Source organism: Salvelinus fontinalis, chromosome 11 (assembly GCF_029448725.1).
Source record: "Salvelinus fontinalis isolate EN_2023a chromosome 11, ASM2944872v1, whole genome shotgun sequence".
Taxonomy (NCBI): Eukaryota; Metazoa; Chordata; class Actinopteri; order Salmoniformes; family Salmonidae; genus Salvelinus; species Salvelinus fontinalis.
The window spans coordinates 27,400,438-27,414,419 of NC_074675.1; the positions used below are offsets into that span (position 1 = coordinate 27,400,438).

General features: G+C 46.0%; 1 protein-coding gene across 6 annotated transcripts; it reads right to left on the reverse strand.

Moving 5' to 3' along the window:
• Nucleotides 1-125: 125 nt before the first annotated feature.
• Nucleotides 126-13,967, reverse strand: LOC129865414 (RNA-binding protein 4B-like). 6 transcript variants are annotated; one of them, XM_055938205.1, is made up of 9 exons: nucleotides 13,888-13,966; nucleotides 12,225-12,375; nucleotides 11,659-11,863; nucleotides 11,080-11,207; nucleotides 9,785-10,746; nucleotides 7,697-7,768; nucleotides 7,224-7,295; nucleotides 6,712-6,939; nucleotides 126-4,609 (listed from the first exon to the last, which is right to left on the reverse strand). In XM_055938205.1, exons 2-9 carry the CDS (start codon nucleotides 12,366-12,368, stop codon nucleotides 4,600-4,602), a joined length of 1,821 nt encoding a protein of 606 aa, XP_055794180.1. In that variant the 5' UTR covers nucleotides 12,369-12,375; nucleotides 13,888-13,966; the 3' UTR covers nucleotides 126-4,599. The 6 variants fall into 6 exon arrangements, with proteins under 6 accessions (XP_055794180.1, XP_055794178.1, XP_055794177.1 ...); XM_055938203.1 differs by having other exon boundaries at nucleotides 126-6,939; nucleotides 11,080-11,186; nucleotides 13,888-13,967; XM_055938202.1 differs by having other exon boundaries at nucleotides 126-6,939.
• Between the last annotated feature and the right edge of the window lie 15 nt (nucleotides 13,968-13,982).

The following is a 13,982-nucleotide window of genomic DNA, read 5'->3' on the forward strand; positions in this document are numbered from 1 at the left end:
AGTATTACATATTTTTTTAAATCACAAAAATAGCATAAAAAGGTGTATAGCACTGCTTTATTACCATATTTGTGCTATAAGCTTTTAAAATTAGCCTAATTATGTTTAAAGAGAAAATTACAAAGTTTATTTGAAAATAATCATTTATTTGGTACAACCATGCAGACGGTACAGTGCTTCAAGACATACCGGTAAGCAATGCAAGGAGTATACATAATATGAAATTTGGTTATTCATTGTCATAATACATTTAAGGCGACATTTTCATGGTGCAAAGTAGTTTAAAGCTGTGCAAAAACAGAACTCAAATCTGGCATTGTGATTAAATTAGACTTCTCAAGCATTGTGCGGTATAAAAAGGACACTATTCATGCATTGCTCAGTATACTAAACTCTAGTTAAATAGTCACGTTTATAATGCACATTGTTGAGAAAATAAAATGTATAACACTGCTGGATTATGAGTTGTACAATATTTTCTAGCATCTTTGAACTATTTTGCACCATTAAAATGTCCCCCTTCATCTCCTTCAAGCATGCTGATTGTTTGCACTTGTTTTTTTCCTGTAAATGCACTTGAAGTACCAAATGACTCAACATTGACATTTGTAAAAACATCCCTTTATCAATCCAGTTCGGCATACAAAGGTGCTCTTTCTCCCTAAAAAAAATGTCTCCTCCAATAACAAGAGAAACTAGATCACCCAGACTATAAGAACATAGCTATAAGATAACAATTGAGGTAACAGTTTACGTTAGGTTGCCTTTATATCGTAGGACTATAAATAGTATCTTCCTTAACCAGATGAAATCACACACCATTACACTCTAACTACACTTGACTTGCCCCAGATTCTTAATTAAGTCAACTTAGTTACAGCGCAGTTACAAGTTCTTGCATGTGAGAATATAATATTTGATGTGACTAAGTAGTATTTGGGCAGCAATGTTAAGTGTGACTGACAGTGGACTGGCGACTACCCTGGGGGCAAAACTGTGGCCCAATTCCAATTCTCCCCGCTCTCCTTGAAGTGTGCACTCGTTCACTCCTTGAAGATTTAAAATATTGAGATTGGTTATTAGATATGCGGTATTTATTTTTATTTTTTTATTTATTTTACCGTTATTTTACCAGGTAAGTTGACTGAGAACACGTTCTCATTTGCAGCAACGACCTGGGGAATAGTTACAGGGGAAAGGAGGGGGATGAATGAGCCAATTGTAAACTGGGGATTATTAGGTGGCCATGATGGTTTGAAGGCCAGATTGGGAATTATACTCTGTCTCGAACAATCCAATGCCCCCTCCCCCCTCACTTCCTTGAGGGGGAGTGGACAAGCGCACATTTCAGGAAAGAGGGGCGAAATTTGGAATTGAGATTCTATTGGTAAGGCAGCATTTCTGGCTTCCCTGTCCTGTGTTGTGCAGCGCGAGGTAGAGCAGGACAGGAGCAGTGATGAAAGGCTGCAGCCATATGGTTGCCAGTCAGTGTGAGCTAATAGGGAGCAGGCCAGGGGCAATTCAGAAATACAGGGCTGACTGCATTTGCTCAAGCACTAGAGTCAGACTCCACACGTCCGAGAGGAAAAGGGGACTATGTGGGGGGGAAAAGCCCAACATCCTGATTAGTTATTTTAGTTAGTCCATTTTGTGCCGAGGCAATACTGTAGTTTGAATGCTCAGAGGAGAGATTACTGGTGAACCTTTTAACATTTTAATCAAACTTATCCAGAGCGACTTAGAGTTAAGTGCCTTGCTCAAGGGCATAGACAGATTTTTCACCTAGTCAGCTCAGGGGTTTTGAACCACAGACCTTCCAGATACTGGCCCAACTCTCTTAACCCCACCCCCTCTCCTTCCACGAGCCACCATTTTGAAAAAATCTAGATTACTTTTCTCCTCCAAGATCAGGACAGCATGGGTTTAAGGGAACGGGCAGGGATCAGAGCTGGAGATCCCTACATTACAAACGCAGCTTCCGTCCTTTCATCCATCCTTCATCCTTTGCAGTGGTAAAGCAGACAGAGACAGGAAGACCACGCCCTCTCCCTGTCAAGTATCTGCCCCGCCGCCTGCAACGCACCTCTCAGCTGCTGAGTGAACATGTCGGACAAGTGTGTGTGTGTGTTCAGCCATCCTAACAGAGGGAGATTCTTAACAGATACACACACATATATATATACAGAACAACAAACAAGTACAGCCGGTTGAAGTGAAGAGAAATAGTCCCCATACCAAAAACATCCTGTAGGAGTCCTGAGATTGCAGTGAATCTGCAGGTAGTTAACCCTTTACTGGGCTCGTCTGTCTTATAGGACATTTTTGATAGGGCAATAGGGAAATCGGTGTTAAAAAAACATGAATGTTATTCTCCAGAGGGAGGTCAATTTATTGTCTTTATTAGTCTTCAATTGATTGATTAAACTGCAAGGAGCCAGTGGTGTTGGTAGTGAACAGTGATTAACCACATACAGTCATGGCAAACCCAGCATCACAGATTTTGCAAAGCAAAAACTCTCCCTACAAAGTTTGTTTCATGAATACCAAAGATGGTGGATAAATAAGAGTTTACTCTGGCCGTTAACCATTTTACAATAATGGTCAAGGGTTCCTGTTTGTATAAGTGTGATTTTTCATCTCTCGCGTGAGCATGCTTTTCCCGCGCGAGCTCAGTTCCTCTGTATAGGTTGCATTCCCTTGCATGCATCAACCAATGTTCGCGTGCCATGTCATCGACTGACTGGTTGCTATAACATAATTCAAGTATCAGCTAATCACATTACCTATCCAGGCGTTGTAGGATAAGGTATGCATCAGCAACGCCTGGTCAGAGGAACGTGGCCAATGTCTGGCATGTGAGAAAGGGAACAGCTGGCGTTAGTCTATTTATTGTCCCCCTCTCGCTTGCCCCGACCAACCAGAAAAAAATATGAGCCAGTGAGATTTCTCGGCCTGGGTCACCCCCTCCGCAGGGGCAATCAGTAGACCAGAGTGGGCCTGTCCCGATCAGAAAATAAAAATAAGGAGTGGGGTGTCTCGCTTTCTCTATCGTCGCGGGTAATACTCTTACCAGCCAAGCGACCCCACTAGGCCACCATACACTGTGTCCACTGTCATTCACTAGGTGACTATAGCTACAGCCATAGCCAGGGGTGGGTGTGGCCAGTTGGGGGCAGCTGATCCACAGCCAGAGCCACAAAACCCAGCCCAGATCCAAGATGGCAGCGGTGGAAGCGGCAAGCGTTGTGTACGGCGGACAGGCACGGAGAGGGATGGGTTGGGAGGAGGGGTGGCGAATACGGCGGTGTAGGAGTCACTAGCGTGGGGGGGGGGGGGGGGGGGGGGGGGGGGCAGGAGATCCACATGTGCCAAGCCTCAACGACATCACACACTGGCTCACTCTATTAAACATGTAGTCACACACAAAAAGTAAAGCACAAGCACACAATCTCTCGCTCTAACACACAGACACACATCAGCACGACAGAGAGAGACTGACGGAACAGTCCAATGTAGGTGCTGCATGGCGAGAGACGGGACAATTCACTGGAAGTCTGGTAGGAGACATCACAGTAGCAGTGAGCAGGGACCCCCCCCCCAAGAGAAGCCCTCCGGCGTTGGCAATGTCAACACATGTGAGTGGGGAGCTACGGAGGGGTGGTGGTGATGGCGGTGGGAGTTTGGTCAAAGCACAGTCAGAGAGGGGGACGGGAACGGTGCTTTGTTTCATTACCTTGGTGGAGTAGATCGAGTTCCCACTTCCCCTTTGCCTGCGCGACGTTTATTGTCTTCCCCCTCTCACCTCACACGCTTGGCTGTGTCTGGACGGCCGGGGACCTATTTCAGTTGACATAGTCAGTATGTACAGGGCTTTGGATATAGAGCAGAGTGACACATGCACGTCTAGAACAGTAGTCACTGGAGACAGACACATTGTTGGGTGTTGTGGTTGGGTAGGAGCAAGCCCAACAGATCAAAATGCTACAGATGGAGCCATTCTATCTGCGTGCCTCTCCCCAGCTCTCAGATGGTGTGTGTGTCCCCGCCATTGGTAAACAAGGAATCATCTGCAAACGAGTAATGCGCGCCACTCGGCTCAACATTGAATCCGCAATTAAAATGTTATGAAATCGACACCAGATTGGCACAAAGCGGCAATCAAAAAAGATCAGAGGTCATGGAAACGGTTTTCAGACATGAGAACATGGTAACAGTAGCCTTGTCGGGATACCAGTGAGGGGTTATGTCCCAATTATCTCTTTCTTCCTGAAGTGTACACTCGTTCACTACTTCTTACACATCTAAATCGCATTGGATTAGTGGAGGCATGGGCTAGAGGGTGTTTCCAACATATTTCTTATACCAGTCATTTCCTCTCAAATGAGTGAAGGGATGTGAACAAGTGCACAATTGAGAAGAAAATAGATATTACTGGGACACATCCTGGGCCTGTCTGTGCTGTAGTCCTACAGAGTTCGAGTGAGGCTGGAAAGAAAGGCCGACCCCAGACTAGACTTACCCCATCCACCGAGGCAGACTAGGGGGGGGGGAGCACACACAGACGCTACTCCTCATTTTCTCTGCCACCCTGGTCCCCAGTCACATGGGTCTGGTCATTACAACAAGGAGAAACAGGAAGGAGTGAAAAATACAAAAAAAATAAAAACAAGGAGAAGTACATCAGGTTCTCCCCCCCCACCACAGTAGTCAGAAACATTCTTTATTTAAAAAATGGTGGGCATGTATAGTGTACATATTAAAAAGCATGCCGGTTTTAATTGTTTATTTGTTTTTTTTGAAAAAGGCAAAATAAAAAATATGGTCAGACACAAGGCAAGCAATAAGACTAAAAAATATTTTTTTTTGTGACCATCGAGATTTCACAGGAGATGCAACCGTGTGTGTGTGTGTGTGTGTGTATATATGAGAGACGGAGAGAGAATATGCAATATAAAAAGCTATATAACTACAACCACAAGGAGAAAGGACAGTGGGGTACGGGGGTAGTGAGTGGTCTTACAACGGGGCGCAAGGACACGTCGGGGGCGGGCCACTGAAAGATACTGCTCCATCTGTCATCATGCCATTGGTGCGAACGTCACCGCACCACAAAAAAAAAAAAGATCACGTCACATTATCTTAATAACCCTTTACCCTCCACCTCAGATTTAAAAAAATTAGAAGACTGCCATTAGAAAAAAAGCACTTCAAAAAAAGGAGTTATTCCCTCCACTAAATGCACTTCACGCAACGCTTAGGCACAACGTTAAGCTCATCGAAACTCACGGTTCTCTAGCTAAAAAGTCTAAAAAGTTGACTTGCTTATAAATCCATCAAACAGCTCGTACATACATGATCTGAGGGGTTAGAATGTACTCGTTGACCCCACTACCACTTACAAAAAAACTTAAACATACTTCAAAAGGCCTCAAAATACACTGATGCAGCAAGACACTATTAGTATAGTACATCATCTTTGTCACTAAAATGTGGCGTTCTTCTCCAAACTCCTGACCAGGGTTGGGGTCCATTCCATTTCAGAAGGTAAATTGACTGAATTAAATTCAAATGGAATGGATCCCAACCTTGCAACTGACACCAATTGATATAACTGGATGGATAGAAAGCACACAATTCATATTCTAACCAGCTAATCTCAATCCTATCGCATTGTCAGAGGTAGGTATAGATAGCCTGGTGAAACCTGACAATGTTGAATCCTCCATTGTTTCAGTGGTGAGCACAGCATTCAATCTGGTTTAACCAGGCTAAGGTATAGATAGAGAAAAAGGAGGGCAGAAATGCAGCAGTGTCTTTCAGGGTTCTGGTTGCAGCGGGGCGAGGGAGGGATGAGGCTGGGTAGGTAGAGTGTAGTTGTTAAATACTAGTGTGGCTGTGGTCTGTGCCCTCCATACCCCCAGGGTTGCGCTAGTGAGGGAACCGGACAGTGTGAATTACATTGAAACAGAAAGCCAACATCTCTCTCTCTCTCACACCAGTCCCGGCGCATGCAAGACACACAGACCCCTCCAACCCTGGACCTTCACAACAAACCACAGTGCAGTTTCAATACATTCATATAGTTAAAATAAAAGCTAGAAATAATTCTGTTGAACTAGTGGAGAGATTAGCTAATTCGTTGAATCCTCGAGAACCATCATATTTTGGCCTTTACACTGCAAATCACTCTTGAAGGCAATGAAAATGTATGACGGTCCTCAGTCTATTTCTTACACTTTAAAAAGCAATAGAAATCCCTACCAAAAAAAGCCAACGGTATGTGGCGGATAAGAGCAACTTCCCCCTCTTTCACTGCACTGTGTGTGTGTGTGGTATCAGGACCACGGTTGGGGTTTAGATGCTTGGGTGTTTATCCATTGACTACAGTAAAAACTAATACCAAACCAACTCCACACACAAAACACTAATTCTCACACAGATACACATCCAGAGACACACACACAGATATATATACCCCCACCCACAGATATATATACCCCCACACACAGATACACACAGCCGCTGAGAGAAAGGAAGGGTACGAGGGTGGTATACGGGTTGTGTGCGGTGGGGTGGGGGGGCAGAGGAGGTGTGTGCGAGGGAGGTGTGGACTATCGGAAGGGGGGCTCAGGCGTGTGAAGGGAGATTTCGGGGGCTCGGCGGAGGACGGCCTCCTTGCGGTTCGGTGGCGGCGGCAGCGGCGACTCATACACTCTGGGCACTGCCACCATAGCGGAGGCGGGCACCACCGGCCTGAGGGCGGCGTCCAGCGCCGTGACGTGACCGGGCTGGCCGTGGTGGTGGGCGTGGCCCGCAATGGCGTGGGCAGGGATGGCGTGGTGGTTGGGAGGTGGGTAGGCATACTGGAGCTGTTGTAGTTGCTGGTACTGTTGGAGTTGCTGGTACTGCTGGTACTGCTGGTAATACTCTGCATAGTACCTTGGGGAGAGGAGAGAGAAAGGTGGAGAGGGAAGAGGACGGGGAATGGAGTGGGGGGGTAGAGGGGGAGAAAGGAACGTAGAGGGAAGGACAAAAAGGAGTAAATAGGGAGGGAAGTAAGGAGCGGGAGAGGGACAAAGAGGAAAGGAGAGGGGGAGGGAGACAGACAGACAAGATGGTTTTGGATTATCTACCAGGGATTGTATTGTAGTCTTTTACACACAAGGTTTCAAGTGGGGGTACAGAGTCTTTTCAGGGGGCGGTAGGTAGGGTAGGTAGCGTACTGTAACTGCTGGAGCTGCTGGTACTGTTGGTGCTGTTGTTGGTAGTACTCAGCATACTGTTGGTACTGCTCTCTAAGATACACACGAAGGGAGGGAGGGGGGACAGATTTTAGATCATGTACCAGTAGGGAACAGGCTTTCAGAGAATGTGCAAGGGGTTGGTTAAATTAAAACAAGCCTCTGATGGCAATGAAGGATAACGTATTGAGCAATTTGGCTAAGTGTATGTCCACTACCACTCCTGAAGTCTGAACATCAGAGGGGTCATGTAGTGGAAAAGGAGAGAGAGTGCAGTACACTGGGAAATGTCAGAGAGGATTCAATAAGGAGAGAGATGAGTTAAGTGCTCCTAAAACCATTGGGGCGAACCCTAACTTCCACTGAAGTCAAATTTCACTGAGCCACGCATTGATGTAAATGTGAGACTAAGTGAAAATTCGACTTAAAATGGAAATTAGGATGCGCCTAATTACTGTAACTGCTGGAGCTGCTGGTACTGTTGGTGCTGTTGTTGGTAGTACTCAGCGTACTGTTGACACTGGTCTCTAAGATACACACGGAGGGAGGGAGACAGAGAGCGTTTCAGATCATCTACTAGCAGGGAATAGAAGTATTTTCACACAAAAAGAACAGGCTTTCAGAAAATGCACAAGGGATAAAGCGAGTCTTTGATTGCAATGAAGGCTAATGTATTGAGCAATTCTGGTACAGTACGTACAGGACCAGTCAAAAGTTTGGACACATACTCATTCCAGGGTTTTTCGTTATTTATTTTACTCATTTCTACATTGTAGACATTAAAACTATGAAATAACAGATATGGAATCATGTAGTGACCAAAGAAGTGTTAAACAAATAAAATATATTTTACATTTGAGATTCTTCAAAGTAGCCACCCTTTGCCTTGATGACTGCTTTGCACTCTTGGCATTCTCTCAACCAGCTTCATGAGGTAGTCACCTGGAATGCATTCCAACTAACAGGTGTGCCTTGTTAAAAGTTAATTTGTGGAATTTCTTTCCTTCTTAATGTGTTTGAGCCAATCAGTTGTTTTGACATGGTAGGGGTGGTATACAGAAGATAGCCCTATTTGGTAAAAGGCCAAGTCCATATTATGCCAAGAACAGCTTAAATAAGCAAAGAGAAACGACAGTCCATCATTACTTTAAGACATGATGGTCAGTCAACACGGAAAATGTCAAGAACTTTGAAAGTTTCTTCAAGTGCAGTCGCAAAAACTATCAAGCGCTATGATGAAACTGGCTCTCATGAAGACCGCCACAGGAAAGGAAGACCCAGAGTTAGCTCTGCTGCAGAGGATAAGTTCATTAGAGTTACCAGCCTCAGAAATTGCAGCCCAAATAAAACGCTTCACAGAGTTCAAGTAACAGATACATCTCAACATCAACTGTTCAGAGGAGACTGCGTGAATCAGGCCTTCATGGTCGAATTGCTGCAAAGAAACCACTACTAAAGGACACCAACAAGAAGAAGAGACTTGCTTGGGCCAAGAAACACGAGCAATGGACATTAGACCGGTGGAAATCTGTCCTTTGGTCTGATGAGTCCAAATTGTAGATTTTTGGTTCCAACCGCCATGTCTTTGTGAGACGCAGAGCAGGTAAACGGATGATTTCCGCATGTGTGGTTCCCACCGTGAAGCATGGAGGTGGGAGGGTGCGGTCTGTGATTTATTTAGATTTCAAGGCACACTTAACCAGCATTGCTATCACAGCATTCTGCAGCGATTCGCCACCCCATCTGGTTTGCGCTTCGTAGGACTATCATTTGTTTTTCAACAGCACAATGACCCAAAACACACCTCCAGACTGTGTAAGGGCTGTTTGACCAAGAAGGAGAGTGATGGAGTGCTGCATCAGATGACCTGGCATCCACAATCACCCAACCTCAACCCAATTGAGATGGTTTGGACCGCAGAGTGAAGGAAAAGCAGCCAACAAGTGCTCAGGATATGTGGGAACTCCTTCAAGACTGTTGGAAAAGCATTCCCTATGAAGCTGGTTGAGCGAATGAAAAGAGTGTACAAAGCTGTCATCAAGGCAAATGGTGGCTACTTTGAAGAATCTCAAATATATAATATATTTGGATTTGTTTAACACTTTTTTGGTTACTACCTGATTCCATATGTATTATTTCATAGTTGAGGTCTTCACTATTATTCTACAACGTTGAAAATAGTAAAACTAAAGAAAAACCCTTGAATGACTAAGTGTGTCCAAACATTTGCCTAGTTCTGTATGTCCATGACCACTCCTGAAGCCTGAAAACAGACGACGGTTTGTAGTGAGAAAGGAGTGTTTATGGTGTAGGGTGCAATGCATTGGGGAGGATCAGAGTATTAAACATTCCTACAACCACTGGGAGAATACAAATCTCTACTGAAGTCAAATTTCACTCAGTCCTGCACTGATGTAAATGGGACACTAAAATTTGACTTAAAGTGGAAATCTGGATACTGATTTCATAGAGCGTAGAGCGTAAAGTCAACTAAATTGTGAATGAGGGTCAAAGAGGATTTGATAAGGAGAAAGTGCTAGTACCTAGTCATGGGGTCCTCCGCAGCCTCCGCTTCCTCCTCTGCAGCTCGCCCAGCGGGGGTGGGGAGCAGCGGCCGGCGTTGCTTGGGCGCTCTCTGGTACATGAAGGGCTTCATGACAGGGTCGGGCAGCAGGGACCCCGCCGAGCGCCTCAGGGGACTCCGGTCCCTTTCCCCGGACTTTGCCGCTTGGGCCGCCGCCGCATTCTGCTGCTCGGCCAGAACCTGCTGTCCCTGGGCGAAGTAGTGCTGCACCCTCGCTGCCTCAAAAATGGCAGCCGACGGGTCCGCCGACACGCTCATGGCTCCCATCCCCATGTGACCGTAGGCATGCTGGGCACCCCCATAGAGCGCCGGTGCCAAGGCATAGGCCTGGTTGATGGCAGCAGCGGTCGTAGGCATCTCTACGCCAGGGGCTGCCAGGTAGACGGCCCCTGGGTGGTGGTGGTGGTTGGCCATGGCATGCGCGTAGACGGGTGTGGAGTAGGCAGCGGCGGGGCTGGCAGCGATCTGACTGAGCTGACTGTAGAGGGCGGCGTGGCTGGGGTTCATGGACCTGGCATACACCTGCGTGGCACCCGCCTGCGTCAACGCTGCCGCCTGATTTGCTGCCTGGACTCCGTAGAGCTGATTGGCCACGTTGGCGCCGTACACCTGCGTCGCCAGGGCACCGTACACTGCCTGGTTGACGGGGTTGCCGTCCGTCCGCGTGCCGGTGGTGTGGCCCGTCAGCGCAGCGTATGTGGGGTCAAAGGTTGAGGTGTTGTAGACAGAGTTGTGGACACTCTGCTGGACCTGAAGGGGGAGGCCGGCTGCGGCGGCGGCGGCTGCAGCTAACACGGCTGCCTGGCTCTGGTACTGTTCCAGAGAGGGCTTCCCTACAGGGCACTCCCCAGCGTAGTGGCCCTGCTTCCCACAGCTCACACAAGGGATCTTCCCAGTGGGGGTTTGCTTAGAAGGCTGTACCTGTAAGGATAAATAGACAAGACACAATCATGTTAGCTTCAGGGACATCTTTACTAAGAGACAACCGGACATACAACACAGACTATTATGGGTACTGTAGTACATGATTCTACAGCCTTCAGGAACATCTTTACTGAGATAAAACAAGATATACAATGCAGAGCATTATGGGTGCTGTAGTACACATAGAAATACAATCACTAGAACGGAAATAACCCTTCAGACCACAGCAATTTGGCCGCACCCTCACGGGTCCACTCAAAATGGCCACCGGTCCACCCACCAATCCCTTTCCCCATTCTATTTCTATGTCAGGGCGTTGTGCTACAGCACCTTGGAGAGCTCCACGGAGAGAGGGCGTCCCTTGAAGGAGGTGCCGTGGAGGGCCTCGATGGCCTGTAGAGCTTCCTCCTTATTCTCCATGTGCACAAAGGCGTATCCTGCAGAAGAGGAGAGCCTGGCTGTCATTGAGCGCAGGGACACCAGTTAGAACCACACCGGGCATGCCACACACAAACCTTACCGCTTTATACACACATTTCTTATTGCTCTATACAATTATACACAGACCTTACCTGACTGTAATTCAAGTTGCATTATGAAGAAGCCCTACACAGCTAAGAATACCTTGGATCTTAACTAGCTATCAATGGTACGCAGTGCTTGAAGTGCACTGAAATAGGTGCCGGTACTCATTTTGGGTGCTGGAACTCTTTATATTTAGTTGCTAGTACACACATTACAGCCAATATTCTATAAGAGGTACAGTACTTCCTTCAGCAGTAGAACATTTGAGGTGCAAGTTCTTCGTACCAGACAGCACCATTCGGCCCACTTCAGGCACTGGTGGACCAAAATGTACTGCACAATCTCCCTTCTGAGTACTCCTCCATGAGAAGGGACGAGACTCACCTTTGACCTTGTCGCACTCCAGTACTTTGCCGAAGGTCTGGAAGAGCTCCTGGAGATCCTCAGTGGTGCACATGCCCGACAGGTTGCCCACAAACACCTTGGTGGAGTGGAGCGGTCTGCCCCGGGACTCCTCCACCACCAGGTTCCTCCCCCGGAACTCCCTGCCGTTCAGCTCACTGATGGCCCGCTCTGCAGCCCCCTCGCCCTGGGGAGTACATTACATTAGATTGCATTTCAAAATGTTAAATAAATAATAGGATAATTTTAGATCTTTAGATTTGAATGTTACATTAGAAAACAACGTGAGAAACACCCAATAAGGAAATGAATGTTGTACCATATGGACTCAATGTAGCCTACGTACACACAAAGTAACAACCAACACACAGTTCTGGAGTTCCCTCCCCATCATGGATTTAAAAACATAGGATTGTTTGGCGTACACTTTGCCTAGATGGAGGTAAGACCATTGTTAAAGCAATAATGAATAGTGTGCGCAACCAAATATACACTTTAGGAGAATTGGGACATGCCTTAGTCCTCCCTATGGGATATCTATAACCTACCTGTAGGTGTACGAAGGCGAACTGTCGGAGAACGCTGCAGCTGACCACTTGGCCATACGACTCAAAGATGGCCGACAGCTCCTCCTGGGTGGTGTCCAGAGCCAGGTTGCCCACGAAGAGCTTCACCGTGTTGCTCTTGTCCATTGTGGCGCTGGGGACACACCGATGCAGGCGTGCGCACACACACGAGATAAAGGCAGAGAGACAGACAAACAGAGGCACACACACACAAGGGAGGGAGAGCGCAGACAAGTGAACATACTGAAGACAACTTTCCTGAACTTCAACTTGTTGCACTTGTCCACAGCGGTCACTGGCGAAACCAAATGACAACCATTCAGAGGGAGAAAGCAAGAGATGAGTAAACGAATGAAACCACGGGAGAAGAGGGGAAGGAAATGTGTCAAGAGATTTGACAGTCGACCACCATGCATAATAACTACAAAGACATGCATGTCTGAAGACACCATATCGAGTTATAATATGTTATTCTATGGATGACACCATAGAACCGTGGTTATGTTGCCTATTCTAGTCGCAAGCAACAAGTTGACCTCACTTCCTACAGGTCAAGATGCACTAAGCTACCCTATAGGTTTGTCAACAGCTTAGCCCGGGCCAGTTGCTATGCTAGCTGTAGAGCAAATCAAATTGTATTGGTCACATACACATATTTAGCGGATGTTATTGCGGGTGTAGCGAAATGCTTGTGTTCCTAGCTCCAACACTGCAGTAGTATCTAACAATTCACACAAATCTAAAAGTAAAATGATGGAATTAAGAAATATTAGGAAGCGCAATGTTGGAGTGGCATTGACTAAAATACAGTAGAAACATTAAAATAGTACATAAACATTAAAGTGACTAGTGTTCCATTATTAAAGTGATCGAAGAGCAACAAAAAAATAAGGAACTTGACACCACCAGTGTGACGTTTCTGTTCTCTGTACATACTAAGCACAACATGTATAGAATACTGAAAATGCTAAATTTATACATAGTAGCCTATCCGCTGATATCAACTATATTTACAGTAACGTCAGTTAAAAAAAGTTCAGATGAGGGATCGCGTATGGAAACGATTTTGTTTTTCTGATGACGCAGCAAGATAAAGTAAAAAAAAAAATTGCTAGAAACATTGGGAATCTCCCGATCGATCACGATGTTACAGAAATGTTACAAACATTTGGTGCGGGTTTACATGATTTCGAAAGTCGCAGTTATGACTGAGCAACCGGTTTTATTTAAAACTAGTAGCCTGACGGGGATATTTCATGTTTTGCTTGGTGTGACCGAAACTGAACAAACCTCGCGGCGAAAATGTGATCAAACAATTTCGATGCCATTGATCATCAACCCAATCTACACAATTACACAAACAATACGCAAATTGTATCGAGTGAATGGTGTTGGATTGGAGACATTACAAAACATGTTTACAGTTGAAACGTTACAATAAGAGCATTTTTCCGCACTGGAATGGACATTCCGCGAGAGCGAAAAATGTATTAAATGGTACGACAATCCGCTTTCCATCTTTTGTGTCGTTGATTCTTCCGCTCTCCGCGGATAAAACCTCATATTTCTACGCATCGTCGTTTGGTGTATTTTTCATCGTTTGTAAAGAAATAAAATGAAAGAGATGGACAGACATCTTACTTACCTAAGCAGTGTCGTGTTTCAAAATGGTAGCGCCTGCTTCCGTTTTTTTAGAATGACGCGCATTTTTCACCAATGGGGAAGCTCGGGGCTGCCACA